The sequence below is a fragment of the Myotis brandtii genome, unplaced genomic scaffold, assembly GCF_000412655.1.
Source record: "Myotis brandtii unplaced genomic scaffold, ASM41265v1 scaffold339, whole genome shotgun sequence".
Classification (NCBI taxonomy): domain Eukaryota; kingdom Metazoa; phylum Chordata; class Mammalia; order Chiroptera; family Vespertilionidae; genus Myotis; species Myotis brandtii.
Window position 1 is genome coordinate 834609 of NW_005363061.1, and position 25534 is coordinate 860142.

Below are 25534 nucleotides of genomic sequence, written 5' to 3' on the forward strand. Positions count from 1 at the left end.
AGTTGGCCTGGATGAGGATCTTGTTTTGTTGTAAAGCAAAAAGTAGACAGCTGGTAGTTTTTAGTGAATCTACTTTGACTTTGTTGCGCATGAATTGTTGGTATAATTATGTAGCAGACATACTGGTATTCATGAAAATGTAAAAGTGGGTTAGATTTTTGACACACTGAATTGTTTAAATGTACTAAAGGAATTGACTATTTAGAAGAATTCTTTCGTTTTGTAAATTCAAGTCAGTTGGGTCTTCAGTTAACAAGTACATAACAGGTACCTGTTATGTGCCAGACGCTGTGCTAGGTTTCAGGGGATATCAAATTGTATAAAAGATGTTTCCTGTTCAGACAAGGAAGAGAAAGAAAAAAGGAAACCTGGGGACAATAAAATGTGAATTAGAAAAGGCTTCAGAAAAATGTTTCAAGTGGATATCCTATATAATAAAAGGCTAATATGCAAATAGACTGAGCAGCAAAATGACCGGTCGCTATGATGCGAACTGACCACCAGGGGGCAGACATTCAATGCAGGAGCTGCCCCCCTGGTGGTCAGTGCGCTCCCACAGGGGGAGCGCTGCTCCCCCAGAAGCCCTGAGCCGGGCTCATGGCTGGTGAGCACAGTGGTGATGGCAGGAGCCTCTCCCGTCTCCTTGTCAGTCGGACGTACCCTGAGGGCTCCCAGTCTGTGAGAGGGTGCAGGTCGGGCTGAGGGACCCCCCCCCCCCCCCACCCAGTGCACAAATTTCATGCACCAGGCCTCTAGTTAAATAATAAAAGTTATTTACAACAATAGTTATATTTTATTGAGTACCTACTGTATACTAGGATTAAAGTTACCCACCAGGGAAAAGGGGTAATATAGTAGGAGAAACAGTGGAACTATTAGAGATTGTATGTCCTAGAAGTAAGAAGTTTGGTTTGGCTAATGGGAACTGGGAGGGAGATTAGTGGCCACAGCAAAGGCTAGTAAAACTGGGTGGGATCAGATTATGAAGGACCTCAGGTACACTATGTCCCTTCCACCATGTTTTTGTTCTTATTTTCTTAGCTAAAGAGCCTTTCTCCTTACTTTGGCAATGTAACCTATTTTTAAAGATCTAGGTTTATGGTACCTTTTATGTGCAGCTTTTCTCCCTTTTTGCCAAAGGTTATTGATTTTTTTTTTCCGAACTGAATGGTTGTATAAAGAGAATGTGCCTCATAATAGGGCATTTCTTGAACCATTTCTTGTAGTTTAGTCTGATCTTCACAACTGCTTTCTCAATTCCTAAAGGGCAGAGAATGAATCCTCTTTAACACCTTGTGTGTGCTCAAGAAATGCACAGTGAGTAGATGAATATGGAACACAGATATCAACCATTGAGACAGTCCAGCTACAATGTTTGAAATTGTCTACGTTTATTTAAAAGGCATTTTTAACACCAGTGAGAACACTTTTCAGCTGTATAGGTCAGTTGTTATTTGGATGTAAAAAGAGTTTACAAGAGTATCTCACAGGATTGCTGTGAGGATTAAATTAATTAGTACATGTAAGCACTTAGAACAGTGCCTGGCATATAGTAAGTGCTCAGTTAGTGTTACCTATTGTTTCCCTCTACTTCTTTGGACCTTTGTGCCAGTGACAGAGCTCACCCATAGAAAGGAGATAAGAAACAGCTTATTACCTTTGAAACCAAATACCCTTTAGGAACTAAAGAACTGCTTATAGTGTGTGAACATTTATTTTTCTGTTTGTATTTTAGTGACCGAAGGGTGTGATTGGCATGGAATTGAATTTCTTCTGTCTGTGGGAATTGTAAATAAGGTATGTCCTGGGTTTATTTACTCTTTCCTGCCCAAGGTGTTGTTTGTTAGTATTTTCAATTCCACTGAACTAGAAGAGATCAGATTTGATTGTTTAGGGAAATACTCATCATGGTCCTGTGGTTTATCTAATATTGTGGACTACATCTAGTATATTGTTAGAATGTATTAAATGTCAAAGAAATAGCCCAACCAATATAAAATATTGGTGACCACAGAACAGAACCATAAATTTACACACACACACACACACACACACACACACACTCTCTCTCTCTCTCTCTCTCTCTCTCTCTCTCTCTCTCTTACATACCATGATTAAATCCTTAGAAAGCATAGTTCTTGTATTGGAGTCATTATGTTTATAAACCAGCGTGGGGTATTGGGAAGTGACAGGCTAGCTAATTCTTCCGGCCATTCTAAAATTCAGTAGCTTCTGTGAATGGTAGGCTAATGCAACAAAGGGCCTATCTTTACAGTAGCCAGGCCATCCCTGACAACTATAAATTTTATTACTGATGACATAATCTGTCCATCTCTAACCACTGGAGTTTAATTTGACATAATAGGCTTGTGTTCCTATCTTAAGTATCAGAGCCTGAACAAAACTACACCAGATATAGCGTTGGATCATATATCTATCTTGTGTCAGATGTCCACAAAAAGAGCTATAGATGGCAGCTTCACCAGCTCTGCAAACTTATTTTTGTCAGAGCATTTTGTGTCAAAGTAAGGGCTAGTGATAGTTCATGTAGTTCTAGTTTTCCATGATTGTAGATATGTGAAGACACCATTGCTCATTGGTGCAGGAGACTTGGATTACTGGGAGAGTGAACTTGATAGCAAAAAAATAAAAAATAAAAATACCCCAACAACATGACAGTACTCCCCCCAAACCTCCAACCTGGAATCCCATGAACTTGTACATGGGATTCCATGGGTTGATGATAATCTTTGGATTCTTGCTACATCTAATCGTAGATGTATAAGGAAAAACAGATGAGCCATTTATATAGCAGAAGGAACATGGTCCTTGGAATTGACTTCCTAGGAAGGGAGACAAAGAAGGTAGATTAAATTTTAATTTCTGCAAACGAATCCCTTTATCACAGTGGTTCTCAACCTTCTGGCCCTTTAAATACAGTTCCTCATGTTGTGACCCAACCATAAAATTATTTTCGTTGCTACTTCATAACTGTAATGTTGCTACTGTTATGAATCGTAATGTAAATATCTGATATGCAGGATGGTCTTAGGCGACCCCTGTGAAAGGGTCGTTCGACTGCCAAAGGGGTCGCGACCCACAGGTTGTGAACCGCTGCTTTATCACAACCAGGCAGCCTGAGTTTTCGGGGTCTGTTCTCCTGCTTAATATTGGGGTAATAAACAGGAAATATTTCATGGAAATACTATAAGAATTAATGGAAAGGACAGAGAGGGAACTAACATTTCTTGAATGCCTACTAAGGGTTAGACATGGTACTGTAAACGTTCACAATATGTTGTTTTATTGAAATATATAAAGTTCATTGATATTACAGATTTTCGATTCTAGGTGGAAAATAAGCGAATATCACTATCTTGAACTATTTTGACCTTTATTATAGCCAATTAGAGAAAATAGAATTATGTATTGATATATGTTATTTAATTTGTGTCTGCTAGTACATTCTTTTATGGAGAAAGAAAGAAAATACCTACATGAATTAGTAGAGGTTTTTGTTTTTCTTTTCTGGGCTTGCTACTGATTTAGCCAAAGGCAGAGAGGAGACTAGCAGGTCTTAAATTAGAGACACCTGTGCTGTTTTGGGAAGTTGAGACTCTTGACCCAGGGTTTGCTGAAGTTGGTGCAGGGGAGGTCAGAGTAGGTTAATATTTTCATAGTTCAAAGCAAACGTGAATTGTAGTTGTTTATAGGTGCAGTTTTGCTTGATCTGTAGTGCAGATGGAGCAAATAAAATGCAGTACTGTTGTTTTTAAGAAACTGCAAAAGTCCCTGAACCAATGCAAATTAATCTACTTCAAAAATACTCCCAAATCCCCCATTTGAATGTTTTGAGTGTTGTCATCATGCTTGTGAAGAAACTACCATACATTATTTTAAAATAGGAAATTAAGTTGAAGTGTTTCTTCTCCTTATTTTACAGTTAAAGTTTCCAAATCTATTGTCTTTCTACTCTTAAGATAGTAAGCTTTTGTGGTCTTAGCAAGATATACAGAGTTACCCAGGGACACAATGCTGTCCTTTATTGGGCTGGAATGGAAACATTACTATTTCTTAATCTGTGAAAACTTCCATTTTCTTTTCTTTTCTTTTCTTTTCTTTTCTTTTCTTTTCTTTTCTTTTCTTTTCTTTTCTTTTCTTTTCTTTTCTTTTCTTTTCTTTTCTTTTCTTTTCTTTTCTTTTCTTTTCTTTTCTTTTCTTTTCTTTTCTTTTCTTTTCTTTTCTTTTCTTTTCTTTTCTTTTCTTTTCTTTTCTTTTCTTTTCTTTTCTTTTCTTTTCTTTTCTTTTCTTTTCTTTTCTTTTCTTTTCTTTTCTTTTCTTTTCTTTTCTTTTCTTTTCTTTTCTTTTCTTTTCTTTTCTTTTCTTTTCTTTTCTTTTCTTTTCTTTTCTTTTCTTTTCTTTTCTTTTCTTTTCTTTTCTTTTCTTTTCTTTTCTTTTCTTTTCTTTTCTTTTCTTTTCTTTTCTTTTCTTTTCTTTTCTTTTCTTTTCTTTTCTTTTCTTTTCTTTTCTTTTCTTGTTGTTTGCGGCAGCAGTCTCCGGTGTTTACCTATGCCGCCATCTTGGTCTCTCCCCTAAAATTGATTTTTAGAGAGAGAGGGAGGGAAGAGGGAGAGAGGGAGAGGGAGGGGGAGAGAGAGAGAAACATTGATGAGAGAGTGAAACATTGATTAGCTGCCTCCTGCATGCCCTCTAAGGGATTGAGCCTGCAACCTGGGCATGTGCTGACTGGGAATCGAACTGGCAACCTTTCAGTGCATGGGTTGACACCCAACCAGTTGAGCCACACCAGCCAGGGTGGCTGCTTTATTTTTTTAATCAGAGAAACCCTAATGTAATTTTTCTGTCTTGCTTCAGTGAACAGATAAATACAGACATACCTTGTTTAATTGTGCTTCACTTTATTGCGCCTTACAGATGTTATGTGTTTTATAAATTGAAGGCAAGACCCTCCACCAGCAAAAAGATTACGACTTGCATTAATGTGATATCTGGAATCCTTCATGCAATATCTCTGAGGGATGCCTGTACCACTTTAGAAAAACACAGCACTGCTTTACTGAGGTATAATTTATGTACTGCAAAATTTGTCTACTTGAAGTGTAAAGTTCAGTGACTTTTTAGTAAATTGTAAAATTGTGTAACCATTACCACACTCCACTGTTTCATTTTCAGCACCTCAAAAAGATCCCTTGTAAACACTTTTTAACTTCCTTTAAAGTCATCCACAAATTTTGTTAAGTTCTGCATCAAATTTAATCTTCCTACAAAATTCCCACCACTCTGCCTATTGCATGTCCTCTTTCCTCCTCTTTTTTAAAAAACTATTTCATTTTATTTTTTAAAATGTGTTTTTTTTAATTGATTTTTAGAGAGAGAGGAAGGGAAAGGGATAGAGAGAGAAATATTGATGAGAGAGAAATATCATTGATCAGCTGCCTCTTGCATGCCCCCTACTGGGGATGGAGCCTGCAACCTGGGCATGTGCCCTGACTAGAAATCGAACCCTGACTCTTGGTTCCTGTGTTGATGCTCAACCACTGAGCCACATCGGCTGTGCTCCCCTCATTTTTATATATTAGTTTCTTATTACAAGACAAACATATCACTCTTTCGTCGTTTTTATTCCATTCTTTCACCCCTTTAAAAAAAATGCAGCCTTTCTTGAAAAGAAGAGCTTCAGCTTTTATTCAAAGTTATGTGTGTTTTTTCCTTGGAAGACTTTATTCTACAATGCCTCAGGCCTCTCAATAAAAGCTTTTGCATCATTCTTGGTTTACTGTTCACTTCATTAGAAATCATATATCTGGTTATTTACCTGTGGATATATGTAGATTAGAAATTTGCTAATTTGGAGAATTGTGCTCGGTACAGATGCTTAGTAAATAAGGTAAATGATATTCTGAATTACACTTGAGCTTTTACAAGTTTTATTGGTGTATGAGTTACCTATTTTAGCAAAACAAATTATTCTAAAACTTGGCAGCTTTAAAAATAATACTGAACATTATCTCACACAGTTTCTGTGGCTCAAGAATCTGGGAGCATCTTCACTGAGCGATACTGGCTCATGAGGTTGCATTCATAAAGACTGTTGGGTCTGTGGTCATCTGAAGGCTTGACTGGGGATGGAGGATTTACTTCCAAGATGGCTCACTCATGTGGCTGTTGGCAGAGGGCCTCAATTCCTCACTCTCTGTTGGCTGGAGGCCTCAGTTTCTTACCAGATGGACTTCTCCAGAGGACTGGTTGTTACAGCAACACAGCTCATGTCCTTCTAGAGTAGTGGTTCTCAACCTGTAGTATATAATCTCTGAATTCTTCAAGGAGAATTAAGCCATGTTTTCTCATTTGGGAGAGTAAGGTATTTACCTGAAAATGCTGAAAACATTGCCATTATGAATGTGTGTTAGTAGTGTTAAATTTCTAAAATTAGTATTAGTTGAATGGTTGGAATGGTTTAGTAGTTTAAAAAAATTGGTATTTCTTTAGTAATTTGTGCATCTCCTGGTTGGCAGACGTAACATAATTTGTGCCTGGCATTCCAGTGATTTTTGAATACTGCTTGTACTGTTCTTTCTTTTTCTTCTTTTTGAAGACCAAATGGTATTCTTTTGGCAGATTAATAAGATTATATTTGGTATGTAATTATAACTTGTTGTAGCTTGTTTCACTTGAACTTAATTTAGGACTTCAACAAAGGGAACATAAGTATTCTCAGCTTCCTAGGGCAGTGATTTTCAACATTTTTCATCTTATGGCACACATAAACTAATTACAAAAATTCTGTGGCACACCAAAAATATATTTTTTGCCTATCTGACAAAAGGTAAGTATTATTTTGATTCATTCACACCAAACGGCTATTGTTGTGTTGGCTTTTGTTTTTTTTTAATTTGATAGTATAAGGCAGTGGTTGACAACCCGCGGCTCGCGAGCCACATGCGGCTCTTTGGCCCCTTGAGTGTGGCTCTTCCACAAAATACCATGTGCGGGCGCGCACGTACAGTGCGATTGAAACTTCGTGGCCCATGCGCAGAAGTCGGAAAGGAGATAGACGAAACAAGTATACAAGACGAGTGTGGATGGGAGAGTTGGAAGGGGTAGACCTCAGCGAACGTACCTCAATCAGATTGAGGGCGTTTTTGGCAAAGGCCAGCTTAGGAATACCCTAATTAAGTTAATAACAATGTACCTACCTATATAGTTTAAGTTTAAAAAATTTGGCTCTCAAAAGAAATTTCAACCGTCGTACTGTTGATATTTGGCTCTGTTGACTAATGAGTTAGCCGACCACTGGTCTAAGGGAAAAGAGATCAGTGCCCTTGACTAAACAGTCAGGTATTGTATGTTTAAAAATTCTTGCAGCACACTGGTTGAAAATTGCTGTCCTAGGGCAGGGTTTCTCAAACTATTGCTGTGACCCATAATTGGAGACATTTTATATTAGGACCCATAAGTATACAGATATCTGAAACAAAAGTTTCATAAAATTATACTTACTACAAAAGTGGTATAATCTGTCTGCTTTACTACTGCCCTTGGCTAAGCCACCTTCATCTCTCTTAAATTTCTCCAATAGCCTCCTGATTGTACTTCCTGTTCCCGCCACCCAGCTCTCTTCTCCTTTCTGCTGTCTGAATGATGATTTTAAAATATTAATCAGCCCTGAGTGAGTGGCTCAGTTGGATACAGTGTTGTCCTAAGCACCAAAGGTGATGGATTTGACTCCTGGTCAGGGTGCATATGGGAGCAACTGATAGATGTTTCTGTCTCCCTTCTTCTCTCTAAAATCAATTAATAATTTAAAAAATGGTTTTTGGGTCATAATATCTCACTGATTATTGCTTTTTGTTATAAATCTAGCCTATGCAATTTTAAAAACCTTATGTAATGTTTTAATAAAAATTAAAGAATTAAAAATTAAAGTAGTAATTATTGACCTTAGGTATCTAGAACAAATTATACCATGGATTCCTCTTACTCAGTAGCATTGAGGCCTAAACAGTCTTCTCATCCCTGTTTTCTTGTTTGTTATCCTCACAATCCTGCTATACTCATTTTAATTCCAGTGCATTTCCTGGCCCATTTTATTGATCTACTTTTCCTTTCAGATTGGCAGAAATGATAGCTGTGCTGGATTTTATTGTAACTCTTATTTATAAGCCAGTGTGAGAAGATGTTTGTCATTTTAAAAGACAAGCTAGTTTAGATTAAAAATGGCGGCAGAGTAGGAGGATGCTTCACGGACCTGCTCCTAGGAACAAGCTGGAATTAGAACTGAAATACAAAAAGGCTTCCTGAATAATCAACGGAAAACTCACAGGAGAGAACCCTGATACCCAAGGACCGAATAGAGACTGGTAGGAGGGGCGGAGGTGTGAAAGGACTGGCTGGGCACCCACTGACGGCAACTGAAGTCCCCGAGAGATATCTCAGCTGTGGGGTGGTGCCACTGAGAACTCTGGGATTTAATCCCAAAGCTGGGCTCCCCAGCAGAGAGCACCAAACTGAGGAGGGTACCCACATAACATCTAGCTGTGAAAAGCAGTGGAGTGCTGTCTGCCAGGGAGTGGCAGCTGAAAGTTCAGGCACCCTCTTAAAGGGCCAATGCACAAAAAGTCGCTGTGGAGCCACCCACCTTGTGCTCTGGCAGAGGGAGGGTGAAGTGGACTGGAGCGGTGAGAGCAGAACCCAGGACTGGGGACTTGGGAAATAGAGCCCAGAAGGCAAATACCCCAAGTTTCCTGGGCTGAGTCATTCCCTCACACAGCATAGGACATCTTTCCCACGTAGACATCTGCCTTACCTCGGGGGAAGACAGTTGACACACCCTATGGGAAAGCACCTTGCCCTGAGGCCACTTAAGAGATTAAAAGTAACAATTAGCCTCCAGGCAGGAGCAACTGCCCCACCCTGTTGAAAAAACTCTGGCCACATCTGAGGACGATTCCCTGGGGGCAATTCAAGTTGGAATCCTATTAGTCTATAGACAGAGGTGGTCTCTGGATGCTTTGAGTTTTTGCCTGGTCCAATTAGTCAGAAACTGCCTTTAACACTGTCTAGAGATTGAGGGGTGTAGAGGATCTACCTAATACATAGTTGCAAACCCAAACAGACAACCAAAATGAGGAAACAAAGAAACAACCCCCAAATGAAAGAACTAGAGAATTCTCCAGAAGAGATAAATGAAGCAGAGATAAGAAATGTATCTGAAGCAGAGTTGAGTAATGATGTTAAAAATGCTCAACAGTATGAAAAAACATATAGTAATTATGAAAAAAGAACAGTCTGAGATAAAGAATGATATAACACAAATAAAGAACATATTGGAAGGAATACACAGCAAATTAGGGGAAGTTGAGGATTGAATCAGTGAATTAGAAGACAGTTGAAAATATCACTCAATTAGAGAACCAAAAAGAAAAAACAATTAAAAAACAGGAGGACAGCTTAAGGGAGCTGTGGGACAATGTGAAACGTGAAACGTAACATATTAGAATAGTAGGTGTGCCAGAAGAGGCAGAAAGGGAGAAAGGAATAAAGAAGGTGTTTAAAGAAATAATGGTAGAAAACTTCCCTAACCTGGTAAAGGAAACAGTCACATCAGTTCAGGAGGCACAGAGAACCCAAACAAGAAGGACCCAAACAGACCCATGCCTAGACACATCATAATTAAAATGCCAGAAATTAAAGACAGAGAATCTTAAAGGCAGCAAGAGAAAAGAAAACTGTTACCTACAAAGGAGTTCCCATAAGACTGACACCTGATTTCTCATCAGAAACTCTACAGGCCAGAAGGGAATGGCATGAAGTATTCAAGGTAGTGGAAAGCAAGGATCTGAGACCAAGATTATTATATCCAGCAAGGCTATCATTCAAAATAGATGGTCAAATAAAGAGCTTCCCAGACAAAAAAAGGCTAAAGGAGTTCCTCACCACCAAGCCAGCATTACAAGAAACGCTAAAGGGATTGCTGTAAGGGATTGCTGAGAAGAAGAAACAGAAAGAGAAACCTAGCAGTACAGAATTAAAATGGCTATACATAAGTACCTCTCAATAATAACCCTAAGTGTAAATGGATTAAATGCTCCAATCAAAAGGTATAAGGTAGCTGAATGGATACAAAAACATGACCCAACTATATGCTGTCTACAAGAGACCCACCTCAAAACAAAAGACACCCACAGGATGAAAGTGAAATTTTTCCATGCAAATGGAGAAAAAAAAAAAGCTGGAGTAGCAATACTCATATCCAACAAAATAGACTTTAAAATGAAGGCCAACACAAGAGACAACAAAGGTCTCTTATACAAGGGATATAATCCTGGTAAACATATATGCACCCAATATAGGTGCACCTAAATATATTTTTTAAAAAAACCTCTAGAGGACTTTAACAGAGAGACTGACAACAATACAGTCATAGTAGGAGACTATAACACCCCTCTGGCTTCACTGGATAGATCTTCCAGACAAAAACTTAACAAGGAAACAGAGACTCTAAAGGACACACTGGATCAGATGGATTTAATAGACTTTTATAGAACATATTACCCCAATGCAGCTGAATATACATTCTTCTCAAGTGCACATGGATCATTCACAAAGATAGACCACATGTTAGAACACTAAACAAGTCTCTACAAGTTCAAGAAGGAAATATTAAGGTTTATTGCATGTAACATTATATTTAAAATTGTTTTTCTTGAAAAAAAAAAAAAAAAAAAAGACAAGCTAGTTTGCTGAGCCAGACAGCCTGGAATCCTCCACACCTATTTCATTATTTGTTTACAGAAGAGGAAGATGTTAATGTGGAAATGCTGAGTTGAGAGTCAGGAGTCGGGGTTTTCCTTCTGGCTTTGCCACTTAATTCATTTGGTGACGTTGAGCAAATTGCTTATAACTTTTCTGAGCTTTAGTTTCTTAATCTGCCGAAATCATTGGATACTGTAGATTTCTTCAAACCCTAAAATTCAGCAATTCTGCTATCTTTTTTATGAGGTTTTGAGACAAAGGAAGAGTCTATTTTTCTACTCTGCCATCCTGATTTTCTCTCATCTGTTGTAATCTGAATGCCTAGAAGAAAGTAAATTTTAATTGATCATACTCAATTATTGTGATAGAATAATTACAGAATTGTGATGATAAATAGTCTGGACATATAAAGTACTATGCAGATGGCAAATAATTATATATACCACTGGGGGCGGGTGTGTAAAAATGGATATAGGCAGTCACTTCATGTACACTTTCTGTGAACTGCTCTGTGGTCACGATTGTACGATCCACCTAGAGAGCCTTTTGGGCAATGCTTTATTATACTTTCCTTGAGTTGCAAGGCTAATTTCTTGCAGCATTCTTTGTTTTGTGCCTTGAATGTGTGTTATTCACCCAGAGGTAAAGCTGGGAAATTCATTGGTTTGAGGGTTGGAATCTCTCTCCTCTTTCATCTCGAGGCAGTTTTGCAGGAGAATTTAACAGCAGAAAAGATAAGGTTACTAAAGTTATGACTGCCGTGTTTGTGAGCAGGGTCCCTGGTGTCACATAGGGAGCTGTGGTATCCTTATTACATATTTTCTTTTTCATTAAACATTTTGGTTTTCTCTGAGATGCTAATGAGCTGTCCTGTGCCTATATTTGCTTTCAAGTTATTGGGAGGATTGGTAGATATCTGTTGAAGTCCTATGAAAATAGGCAAAACAAGGCTCTGGCGTTTTAATCTGGTAGAGTTGTTTGGTGGCACTCAGATTCTTCAGACTATTTGTTAAAGGCTTTTTACCTCATTCAGTAAAAGAGATAGAACATGTGCCCTAAAATCTATTAGCTGCTTCAGTCCAATGAGGCACTTACCATTATGGTGCCTAACTAAGGTCACTGTGTTCAGTTCGACCCTATGTAATCCTAACCAGATTGCCATCAGCCTTGTATTCAAACAGAAAGAACAGCGATGTGGCTACTGGGTGTCTCTATAACAAAATGAATTGAGTTTTGGGCAAGTACAATTGTAATCTCAAAGGAGCTAATTGTATTCATGTTGTTAGGTAGGCTTATCCTGATTTGTGAACAAATTGTGTCTTTTCCCAAATGAATCAAAGTTACTCTGACTTCCATAGTAGAGCAGGGTGTGTATGTGTGTAAGTGTAAGTGCTCACCACTTCCCACTTTATTAAGCCAATGCCACATATGTTATGCTCTTTCTCATGAAGCAGCCTACTCCTGGCACCAAGTTCTGTATTAGGATTATATTCAACAATTTGTGACCAAAAAAAAGTAAAATAAATAGTGACTTAAACATGCTATAAGTTTATTTTTCTTTTACATAAAAGAAGTCCAGAGATGGGTAACCCAAGGCTGGCGTGGTGCTCCACAATGTCAGGGAACCAGTTTCTTTCTATTTTTCTTACCCTGTCATTCTCAACATGTGGCTTCTTCCTTATAGTGTAAGATGGCTGCTTGCCCTCCAGCACCTCATCCACATTCCAGCCAGCAGGAAGGAGGGAAGTCCAAAGAATGATGTACCCAATTCCTTTATGGACATTTTTTTGAAATCACACTTAATACTTTTATTCATGTCCCACTGGCATGGCCACACCTAACTGTAGGAAAGGCTGGGAAATGCAGTCTTCATTCTGGCATGTGCTTAGCTAAAGCTCAGGTGTTCTGTTACTAAGGAAGAAGGGGAAAGTGGACTTTGGGCAACAACCTCCAGTACCTGCCATGTGATCCAGATGAGGTTCTTTTACTTCCTGCTTATTGGTATTCTCTAATATTTAAAAATGTTCATAATTTTCTTCCCATTGTATTCTTTTTCTTCATGCTAAGACTTTTTGAGTTACTACCTTTAGATGCTTTCTTCTTTTTTAGATATAGATCATAAATTTGCTTCCCTTCTCCTTGGTTAAATTTAGAACCTTTTCACTTTAAGATATGCCACCAAGCTATTTGAAAATTTTCATGCTGATGTGCATTTACCTTTTTTTTTTTTTTTTTTTTTTTTTTTTTTTTTTTTTTTTTTGCTATTCTTATTATACTTGTTGCCTACACAGATGGCTTCAATATGCACTGCACTGACTGCTGAGTGCTGCAGCTATGTCTTAGCATTTTATAAATTCTACACTAATTGCTCTTAATGTAGGTGTAATGTGGAAACTCCTGCAGTGTTGAGAACACTTTGTTGTATTATTTGCCTTGTTTGAGAAATGGATTTCTTTGCTTCTACTCTCTCTTCCTCTTTTATTCTGCAGCTTTAAATATAATTATAATAAAGTTAAAATTGTATTTAATAATATCTGTTACATTTTACTTTATTAGAAATTTTCAGCACCTTTTTAAGAAATATTAATTTGCTAAGAGTAATACTATTTGAAACAAGAGGCCGTGAGAAGGGAAGAATAATGAGCCATGACTTAGAAGCTGTTTTTATTTAAGTTGCTGAGATTCATTATGTTTCCAGAGGTTCTATGTTGATTGAAACCTTTAATGACAATAAGAAACTGAAAATGCATTTTAAAACACAGACTCTGTACCTGTATGCTGTGAAGGTAATGTGAAGAGCCAGTGCTTTTGTATGGTAACTGATCTTGCCTGAGTAGATTGTTTTAATTAATAAGTTAGCTTATGTAATTAAAGTGTAATCAGAAAAATAATTGGTGAGTTTGACGGTGATATAATGAGGTGTTTCAGCTCTAATGCTTCAGTGCTGTCATAGGTGTGTACATTGCCCTGAGGGTCCCTCATTGTAGCACCCATTGTTGCCTGGCCTCTTCTGTCTTGAATGTACAAGGTGGGTTGCTGTATTTGGGTGTTCTACAAAATTGCAACAGTTTCTGGACTTTTTTTCTCTTTTTATGGCAAGATATTTCATTCCAGTGTTTTAAAATATTTGACCAAGAATTTAGGAAAATATTCATGGCTCCTTTTATTAAAAGGGAGCAGAGTTTTAAGATATGGAAAGAGAGCTCATTGGGAAACCTAAGGATATGAGGCTCTGCCACCGGAAAATAGGGCTTCTCTTCAAATGCTTCATTGTAGTGTGGAAACAAAGCACAATACTGTAAATGTCTTCCCTTTCCCCTAACTGCATCCTAGGTGAGGTTTGTCTCAACACGTTTTCATTCCAAAGTTAGTATGTTCAAAATATTTCATATTATTCATTCCTGAACAAGATCACTATGGCAGATTTCTATACTGTGGCTTGTCAACATTTCAGGTTGTCCTGGCTTATTGAAGTGTAAGGTTTTAGTGTAAGAGTGGAAGTGACAGAAGAATTGAAAATTATCTCACAACAGATTACATAATTTTGTAGGTGAATACACAAAATATGTTTAGATCCTATTTAAATTTATTTAGTTTTTTATACACAGCATGTGGACTTCTAAATATCCCTCATCCATTCTCTTAGAGAAGACATCTCTAAAACAGATAGAATTCCACATTTAAAAATTGGAATGCATTTGAACATCATAGAAGAGGGGTTAGAAATCATAAGGAAAGCATGTCTGTAATGTTTGTGGGTATGAATATATTCAAGGAATGTAACCAAGTCATTTTGCCAGAATAATGCTTTACATTTCAAGCAGCCTTTTCTTCTTTTTTTAAATATATTTTTATTGATTTCAGAGAGGAAGGAAGAGGGAGAGAGAGATAGAAACATCAATGATGAGAGAGAATCATTGATTGGCTGCCTCCTGCACGCCCCCCTATTGGGGATCAAGCCCTCAACCAGGGCATGTGCCCTTGACCAGAATTGAACCCAGGACTCTTCAGTCTGCAGGTCGACGCTCTATCCACTGAGCCAAATTGGCTAGGGCTCAAGCAGCCTTTTCTTGGGAAGGGGGGAGTTTGGGGAGAAGGGGGTTAGGGCAGAATTGTCAAATTTCTGTTAAATGTTTGTAACACAATACCACCTTATAGTTAAACTCTGTGTACTTTTTAGAGTAACTTTTCATAAGATCCTTTAAGATAGTAACAACAAATTTTATTCAAAGTGACTTGCTCAAGGTCATATTTACCAAATTTGGTTATATGATGTATTGAGATATGGGTCACATATCATAACTTTTTCCAAAACATTATTGCAGTTGTTACTAGAAGGCCAGGCAGAATGGTAAATTACACCAAACTCAAAGTCAGGCTGAAGACTGAGGTGAACAAGTTCCCCTACAATATGTTCTCTCCACAGCTGCCAAAGTGTTTTTAAAAACATATGTCAGATTATATCACTCCATTGCTTATAACCTCCCAGTGCTGTGGTCGGCAAACTGCGGCTCACGAGCCACATGCGGCTCTTTGGCCCCTTGAGTGTGGCTCTTCCTAAGCCTTAGGAGTACCCTAATTAAGTTAATAACAGTGTACCTACCTATATAGTTTAGGTTTTAAAAATTTGGCTCTCAAAAGAAATTTCAATCGTTGTACTGTTGATATTTGGCTCTGTTGACTAATGAGTTTGCCGACCACTGTCCCAGTGGAATCCAGTTTTTCTTATTATATATTTCTCCCCCACTGCTCTATTCTCTGGCTGTGCTGGTCTTTCAGTTCATTGAAGATGCCAAGCTCATTCCCACTTCATGGCCCTCGAATTTGCACATGCTGTTTCCTCTGCATGGCTGGCTTCTTGTCAAACTCTGGTAGAGTCAGATTATGTGGTGTTATGCACATGGATTCTAATCATATTCCTGATTAACCACTTTTAAGTTACTTAACTTCACAATGCCTTTGTTTCCTCAATTGTAAAAAAAAAAATTGGGTAATGCAGGGTGGGACAAAAGTAGGGTTACAGTTGTTTATAGGGGAAATAATACAATAATTAAAAAATAATAATACAATAATAAACTCTTGTGTTTTGCATACTCACAACTGTAAGCTTACTTTTGCCGCACCCTGTATAAGTATATATCTCTTCAGTGTTGTGAAGATTGGATTCATACACATAAAGTGCCTCACTTATAGGAAGTGTTCATTAAGTGTTGGCTATTATTCAATCTCAGTTCAGATATCACATCCTCAATGAGACCTTTCTTGACCATTTAATCTAAATTAGCCATCCTTCCCCCGCCTCCACACACACATAATATAGTTACCTGAAATTATTTTACTGTATATTTATTTATTTTTATTTACATGTGTCTCCCACTATCATGTAAGCTTCATGAAAGCAGGGGTATTTTCTGTTTATTGCACTCCCAGTGCCTAGAACAGTGCTTGATAGATATATATTTATTGAGTGAATTAATGGAAGTCAGGTCCACCCCATAAAATCTTAGGTGATGTAAGACTGAAAGTTAAGAGAAGATGTTAAGAGAAGATGTTCCCATGTGTACCCAAAACCATTAGGTTATGTTCTAAGCCAGTGATTTTCAACTGGTGTGCTGCAGAATTTTTAGAATATGCAATACCTAATTGTTTAGTCAGGGGCGCACTGACTCTTTTCCTTTAGATTGTCAAATAAAAAAATGGCAACAGCCAATACAACCATAGCCATCTGGTGTGAGTGAATCAAAATTATACTTTTATTTTGTCAGATCAAAAAAATATTTTTTGTTGTGCTGCAGAATTTTTGTAATTAGTTTATGTATGCCATGAAATGAAAAAGGTTGAAAATCGCTGTTCTAAGTTATGGATATCTGGTAGGGGCTTGTCAAGATGGTGTAGAGGTAATCAATAGAGAAGGAATTGAGACTGGAGATAAAATATATATTTTACTTTTCTTCTGTTTTTATTTATTTTGCCTGCTTCCAGCTGTTAAGTTCATGTCCTTTTATATGAGCCCTTGAGCCTTCTTGTGTCTTTAAGTTTGGGGACAGCTGGTTGCCCCTCAGCATTATAAAGTTACAGCTTTATTGAGCTTCTAAAATAGTGTGAGTAGAAAGTACTGATACGAAATTAGATACTCAGCTGTATATGATAATTTTAGGAGTCAGAGGGATGGTTTAAGATCCAGAGTAGGCAATCTGAGACTGGGAATTCCTGAGTTATGAACAGTCAGGTTTGATAGCATTTTTTTTATTCCCTTATATTAATACCTCTGCCTCTTTCTCGTCCAACTTTTTTCTGTTGTTCTCTTCCTATTTGTGTATTTTTGTTTGTTTCTATCATTGTACCTTCATTTCCATCTTTTCCTTCTCATATACCTAATGAAAACTCAAATGACATTAGGTAAATGATTTGGCTTTGGCTCCTGGACCCAACATCCAAAATCAAATTTATCATCTTCTCAGATAAAATTCCTTCTCCCCCTGTTTCTATTAGCAGGATCATCATTCTGACAGTCACTCTAGGTATCATCTTTGACACTTCCCTTTCCTTTACCTGCATATCCAGATACAAACCCATCCTATCACATATACATTTTGTCTCATTCAACATTAATTCAACAAAAATTTGAGTTCCTGCTCTGTGCCAGGTTATGTTGTGTGGCAGTTCCCTTCTTTTTACATTTACTACCCAAATTCAGGATCTCAACATGTTATACTTTGCCTATTGAGGTAGCTTTGTAACTTTCTCTCCAACCTCATATTCCCTTTTTTCCAACCCAGTATTGTATTTACTCCACTGTCAGATTAATTTTCTAAAACATGGTTTGACCATGTCATTCCCTGCTTTCTAGAGCTAAACTCAGGTTGCCATTCTAGGTGCATCTCATGTAACTTGTACTTGAGTCATGTCACCTGCCAAATTGGATTGCCCTTTTAGAACATTCTCCGCACTTTCTCACATCAATGTTTTTGTTCATGATGTTCTGTCTCCTGGAAGAATATAAACTTCCTGAAGACAGGAACTTTGTTTTAATTACTGTATTATCCTCAGCACCCCAAACAGTATCTGGCATCTACTAGCTACTTAATATACTATATTTATTGAAAGAATGAATGAAAAATAAGTGAATCCTGTCAATCCTAACCATTTTTAATTATTGTTCTTAAATATTAATGTTACCTACCTCAGGAGCTTTTTCTGATCTTCTGTGTATTTCTGTTTAAACATAAATATCTATCTGTGATAGAACCATCTTCCCTCCTTTTTTCTGAATCAGTGCTGACTTTGATTGCATATATGCTGTGGCTGCTGTGAGGATAATAGAGTCAGTAAATTAACAAATATTTATTGAGTTCCTATTCTGTGTCAAGTATTGTATCTAGGTGCTTGAGTCAAAAAGACAATAGAATGGAATTCCTTTCCTCAATGTACTTACCATTTAGTGGAAGATTAATTCATTAAAGTAGTAGTGAAAGTAAGCAATGAGAGAAGCAAGGTAAAAACTGCCAGCCCTCTTAAAGTCTACACCTGCAGCTGGCACAGCATCACTTTCACTGTGCTCCATTGGTCAAGGCATTCACAGGCCAACTCAGACTCAAGGGAACGGAAACAGATCTCACCTATCAAAAGGAGAAGCATTAGCAAATTTGTGGTCATCTTTAATCTGCCATACCACTCTCATTGCTTTCCATTTTTTTGTGGTCAATTTTATATTTTTCTGTTTCTCATATTCTTGGTTTTGGATGATTTCTAAGATGAAGGAGGGAGGCCTTTTCTTTGCCATGTCACAAAGCCTGAGTAGTTTTTAAGATATCTGAAGATAATGAGGGTGGTAGTGATGGAGATAAGGGCAGCTAATTAGTCCTTCTGTGAGGAAAATATCAAGTCTTGGCTAATATCTAGTACATACATATTTATTTATTTATTTATTTATTTATTTATTTTTTTAATTAAATCTTTATTGTTCAGGTTACATTTGTTTGTGGTCATCTTTAATCTGCCATACCACTCTCATTGCTTTCCATTTTTTTGTGGTCAATTTTATATTTTTCTGTTTCTCATATTCTTGGTTTTGGATGATTTCTAAGATGAAGGAGGGAGGCCTTTTCTTTGCCATGTCACAAAGCCTGAGTAGTTTTTAAGATATCTGAAGATAATGAGGGTGGTAGTGATGGAGATAAGGGCAGCTAATTAGTCCTTCTGTGAGGAAAATATCAAGATCTTGGTCAGTTCTAGTACATACATATTTAGTAAGCTCTCAGAAAATACTTGTTCTCGAATTCCTTTGTGTCTAATTTTATATATATATGTCTGCTTAGTTAGGAAGAGTTTTAAATATTTTAGTTTATTTACTATGTTGAAGATAAATTGAGGAAAATAAAAGTAAAATATCTGTCCATCTTAAAGTTCATTAATTGATTAACAATGATTTTTATACAGGCATTTTTTCCCCGCAAAAGTCATATAATTTGGTTGTATGAAACTAACTCTTTGTCATGGGTCATAATAAAGAATCTTGCTAGTATATACTTTTTTAGAGTTATCAGCTGTCTCCCATTTCTCTAACACAGTTTGTACTGTTGCTTCTAGTTGCATATGCGCTCAGCACCAGCAGAAGGCTTGCAGCCCCAAAAGGGGGTAGGGTGGAGAAAAGATGAAGTAGAATCAAACCACCAAGAGAGGAAGCAGATGGGTTGTGGGAGATGACCCTGCTCCCATGTCATTTTTGTTCTGGCTGCTACTGATCTATGTGAATCAGCAGCCAAGAAATTGGAGTTGGTGATCCTAAGATGAAAAATAAAGTTTGATTTTGACTCAGTAGAATTATAAATTTATAACACTAAAACATGATGCAGATTTTTTTTTCTTTTGGTTATTTTAAATACGTTTCCTTTGAAACATTTCAGAAAGTATTTTGTTCGAGATAAAACTTTAATTTTTCTAAATAATATGATACCTAGATTCTGAGATAAATATTACTCTTTTAGGTTTTCTTGTTCATGCAAGTTTTACAGTAAGTAAAATTTTAGTAGTGTTCAGGAATTAGTAGAGGAGACTTAATACACGGTGGCTGTACCTCACATTTTTGGATCTTGTCTCTAGATTGCCAGAGTTTACTAGGATTTTCTCCTGTGCGTTATTTAACAATGAATAGAAAGTAGTGTGTTTGCTAGAGAAATAAATCTTCCCAATGTATATATATTTTATGCTAAATATTCTCTCTTTTGTCAGTGCTTGTACTTGTCTTTTGTTTGACTCATTTTCTAAGGTCAAGATAAAGGAGACCTTCCTGTATGTTTCACCAAGTCTTCACTTTGTTCTGTGGGAGAATCTTATTTTTTACAAAATTATAAGAATGTTATCAAACATACACAAATGTAGAGAGAATAATAGTATAATGAATCTTTTATACCCAGAACTTAGCTTCAACATTTATCAATGTTTTGCCCACCCTTCTTTCATTTTCCCCTACTCCCAATTTTTATGGAAGAATTTTATTGTAATACAGTTTAATATTAGCATTTTTAAAGGACACATCCTGAAACTTTTGAAATCTCTAAATTAACAAGTATCACCATAGCATATAATTTACTCAATAAAAACATGTGGTAGCATATATATATAAAATTTTTAAGTGGTCTCTTCAAGCCATTAATGATCCTATAAACATGGAACCCAATTTGTTACTAAGCTATTAAAATAAATTCTGAATGAAACACTCACTAAAATAGTTTTTTGAATTGCTTTTTCTTTCATTACAGGCAATGACAGGCACAATTGTGATCCAAGTCACTACAGAATTTGCTACTCCTTTCTTTAATCTACTAAAAATGTATGTGTTCTAAAGAACATTACTTTTAAACTTCTTCATGCTTAGCACTAGGCTTGTATTGACTTTCTTTTGGGGGCCATTTTCCATAGCTTCTTTTAAAAAATCATTTTCTAGAATACTGGTTATGTGCATTAAGTGCATACCAGGATTACAGACTCTAGCAGTTTAACTTCATGCTTCATTAGAAAAATCATGATATCATGTGATGGATCTTTATTGTCTCTTTGGGAGTAGTAACAAATGTGAATGTCAAATCTCTGAATCTCAGAAATCCTATATAATAAAAGGCTAATATGCAAATTGACCCAACGGCAGAACGATCAGTTGCTATGATGCACACTGACCACCAGGGGGCAGACGCTCAATGCAGGAGCTGCCCCCTGGTGGTCAGTGCACTCCCACAGGGAGAGCGCCGCTCAGCCAGAAGCCGGGCTCATGGTTGGCAAGCGTAGCGGTGGTGGCGGGAGCCTCTCCTGCCTCCATGGCAGTGCTAAGGCTGTCTGACTGCTGGCTTAGGCCTGCTCCCCATGGGGAACGGGCCTAAGCTGTTAGTCGGACATCCCCCGAGGGCTCCCAGACTGCGAGAGTTATTCAAGTTTCGTGCACCGGGCCTCTGGTAGTAATAATAATCACATTCAAAAGAGGTCCTTAGTAAAAAGTAAATTAGTATTTTCTGAATTAGTGAAAAGTAAATTAAAGAATATTTTAAAGAATAGAAACTTATTTCAAGCTTGATGAATAATGTGGGTTAGCTTAGTAAATAATAATATTTATTATTTTGTTGTTAATCCTCACATGAGGATATTTTTTCCATTGCTCCTCAGAGTCGGAGGCGGGGGGGGGGGGGGGGGGGAGAGAGAGAAACATTGATGTGAGAGAGACACATTAACTGGTTGCCTCCCACACATGCCCCTACTGGGGATAAGGAACAAACTTGCAACCCAGGTACATACATGCCTTTGGGAATAGAACCTGAGACTTCAGTGTGCAGGCCAAAGCTCAACACCAGCCAGGGAAGTAAATTATCTTTTTAACAAGAAATCTTGCTCTAACCAGTTTGGCTTAGTGGATAGAGCATCGGCCCGCGGACTGAAGGGTCCCAGGTTCGATTCCGGTCAAGGGCATGTACCTTGGTTGCGGGCACATCTCCAGTAGGGAGTGTGCAGGAGGCAGCTGATCAATGTTTCTCTCTCATTGATGTTTCTAACTCTCTAACCCTCTCCCTTCCTCTCTGTAAAAAATCAATAAAATATATTTAAAAAAAAGAAGAAGAAGAAATCTTGCCAGGCCATTTTTAAATTATTGTGGTAAAAAAAAATACATCATTAAACTTACCATCTCAACTATTTTTAAGTATACAGCTCTGTAGTGTTAAGTATATTCACATTGTTGTACAACATATTTCTAGAACTTTTTCATCTTGCAAAACTGAAACTCTATACCCAGTAAACACTATTGCCAGACCATTTTTAATGAAAAATAACTCATTTTAAATGAGAAATATTTATTTACATATTAACATTGAATATGTTAGTCTCTCTTGTAATCATGTAAAAAATGAATTATGACGCAGTATTTTAGTTTTTCTCTTAATTTGGTAAACACTATAAAATTGCTGGTACTCTTTTACTTGATAGACCCCTCCTCCCCCTGTAGCACATTTTACTTAATTTCAGACTAAGTTATAGTACCAGAGATACCAGGTAAGTCTGAAATAATGGGGTTTTGCTGTTTGGATAAGAACTTTTTATATGAAACTACTAGAAGCCCAGCATGCGAAATTGCGTGGCCCCACCCACCTGCGCCGGTCTTTGGCGTTAGGGTCACAGGCCTTTTATGATATAGATGATTCTAGCTCAACAGTTTAACTAGCGTACTTAAATGGAATGAAGTTTACTGGTTCCTTTCTTTGACTTTTCTAAACATTTTTTTTAAGTGTTTCTGTATGTTTCATGCAGTCTTTCCAATTCCTTCAGATTTTCCTCAAGATGTGCCTGTTTTGGGTCCCAGATTATCTTCATGTGTCTTTCATTTGCTTCTGTCTTTGTTCAGACAAGTATTTATGAGTGCCCCTTAATATGCAGATGCTATCTACAGGGTCTCTCTACAGTTGTTACTGTCTCAGTTACTAATGAGAGGAATGAACTCATATTAATCATGATTGAATAACTTTCCCCCCAAGATTTATTGAGATATAATTGACATACAGCAGTGTGTAAGTATAAGGCCCACAGCATAATGACTTAACATACATTTTGTGCCACAGTAAGTTTAGTTAACATCCATAATCTCATATAGAAACCAAAAAAAGCAACAACAAAAAACACAACTTTTTTTTGTGTGATGAGAATTCTTAGGATTTACTATTTTAATAACTTTCAGATAAAGCATACAACCTGATGTAAAGTTCTGCATTACATCCCCAGGTCTTATTTATCTTACAAAGTGGAAGCTTGTACCTTTTGACCACCTTTATCCAATTTTCCCACTCCCCGCCTCTGGTACCCACAAATCTGATCTCTTTGAGTTTGGGTTTGTTTCTTTTTTTTTTTTTTCCAAGGGGGGGGGCACTGTTTTTTGTTTTTAGATTCCATATACTGGATAAGTGAGATAATACAGTATTTGTCTTTCTCTGTCAGACTTATTTCACTTAGCATAATGACCTCAAGGTCCACCCATGTAGTCATAAAAGGCAGGATTTCCTTCTTTGTTATGAATGGATAATATTCCATTGAATATCAATAACTATTTATTGAAAACCTGTTACTGTATGTGAAGCCACCTTTCCTATGTCTTAGGGCTGAAATTTTGATACTGTCTTTCTACAGCTCACTTAAGAGTTTTTGTTTTTAAAATGAACATGTTAGTACAGTGTCATCCATGTGTCACATATGAATCAGCGTGTGGAAGGGTATTGAGGACTACTGCCCTAAGGAGTTCAGGTCTCATAGAATCCTTTGAATATCATAAAATTGAATCTTTTTAGTTTTACAAGGCTGCTATTAAGGAAAGCAGACATGCTCTTTAAGGGTCATTGGCAAAGAATACTGAGCCAGATGGATTAATCATGTATAAGAATTGGTTTTTTTTCCATACACACAGAGATATGGCTTACACGATGGTAAGTCATAGGTAAGATGGAAAAAAATTCTTTGAAGGTTAGAGTCTGGATTTTCTTAGTAGACGTTTGTTGTTTTTTATTCCTAAAATTGTTCAAGTCTTTAAAAGAATTCCATTTCCCAATTTTGCCTATACTTCCTCTTAGAGTATTGAGCTCCTAAATATTTTTTCTTTTAAACTTGCCTCACTTATGTCTTCTTCCAGATTTTTTTTTTGAGCAGAGTTCTTCTTAATATCTTTATTCTTTTTTTAAAAAATATATTTTATTGATTTTTTACAGAGAGGAAGGGAGAGGGATAGAGAGTTAGAAACATCGATGAGACAGAAACATCGATCAGCTGCCTCCTGCACACTCCCCACTGGGTATGTGCCCGCAACCAAGGTACATGCCCTTGACTAGAATCGAACCTGGGACCCTTGAGTCCGCAGGCCGATGCTCTGTCCACTGAGCCAAACCGGTTAGGGCAATATCTTTATTCTTTAAAAAAAATTTTTTTTATTGATTTCAGAGAGGAAGGGAGAGGGAGAGATAGAAACATCAATGGTGAGAGAGAATCATTGATTGGCTGTCTCTTACATGCCCCCTGCTGGGATCAAGCCCAAAACCTGGGTGTGTGACCTTGGCTGGAATTGAACATGGGACCCTTCAGTCCGCAGGCTGATGCTCTGTCCACTGAGCCAAACCGGCTAGGACTATCTTTATTCTTTTTAATGCCACTTCCCCCCATCTTAATTGCTCTTATCTGGAACTTTTCCAATTCATTTTCTATTTTATGCAATTTATCAACCAGAACTATACTCAGGTTTGGGCACACAAAAGCCTTACATGAAGAGCAATGTGATGGTCTTTTTTAGTTTTCAATGCTTTTCTTCATTTTAAGACTTCTAATATCTTGGTTTCTCCATCTGAAGCAAATTAGACTAAAGCCCTCACTAAGTTTGCAGGGAGCTGACTCCTAGATCTTCCTTTCTAAAGAACTATACCTTTTTCATTATAAAAGCAATATATAGTTTATTACAAGAGCACTTAAGTGTCTTAGGGAAAATTTGGAAACTAAAGAAAGTAAAAAGAAACAATCTGTTTTGAGTTTTGGTATACTTCCTTATAGTCTTTTTAACCTGTATAATATTTTTATATATTAGTAGGCATTTTATATCTTTTCTTACACTTAATTTTAGATAAATATTTTATGCACCAGTAGCCCGGTGCACGAAATTCGTGCACATTAAAAGGGAATTAATTGTGGAAATATTTTAATATTGCTGTTTGCCCTTTCTCTATAATAGAAGTGTGAGAGATGAAAGGAAATTAGTAAAATGTATATGAAAATCATATAAATTTATTAATAAATAAACAGTAACAAAAGGATATAACAACAACAGAGGCATGATATAAAAACGACAAAAACATGATATGAAAACAACAAAATCATGATATAAAAACAACAGTGATGCAAACAATGACTGATAAAGTGATTAAACTTATTCTAATATCTCCCTGTACGCCACATTAAGAGTGAAAACACTTTCAGAGTGCTCGACTAATTTCCGTTGTGCTGAAGTATTTAGAACTTTAACTTTAGCGTCACATGCTCTTTGAACTTGAGAGAAAGCAACATATAACTGACCATGTGCAAAAATGGGGTCAGGTAGGAGTATGCCTACTCTGTCTAGAGTTTGTCCTTGTGATTTATTAATAGTCATCACAAATGCTGGCATCACGGGAAACCATCATCGAATCAATTGAAATGGGAGGCCAGTGTCAGATGGGGACAAATTAATTCTTGGAATCAGAACAACCTCTCC

At 37.1% G+C, this 25534-nt stretch overlaps 1 protein-coding gene across 1 annotated transcript in view; it reads left to right on the forward strand.

Annotated features, from left to right (window-relative positions):
- The window catches only part of MKL1 (megakaryoblastic leukemia (translocation) 1), a 152498-nt gene that overhangs the window by 5070 nt on the left and 121894 nt on the right, over positions 1-25534 (forward strand). Inside the window, exon 2 of the mRNA XM_014543825.1 lies at positions 1736-1797. Coding sequence (XP_014399311.1) covers positions 1736-1797 — 62 coding nt within the window. The remainder of the gene's footprint in view (positions 1-1735; positions 1798-25534) is intronic.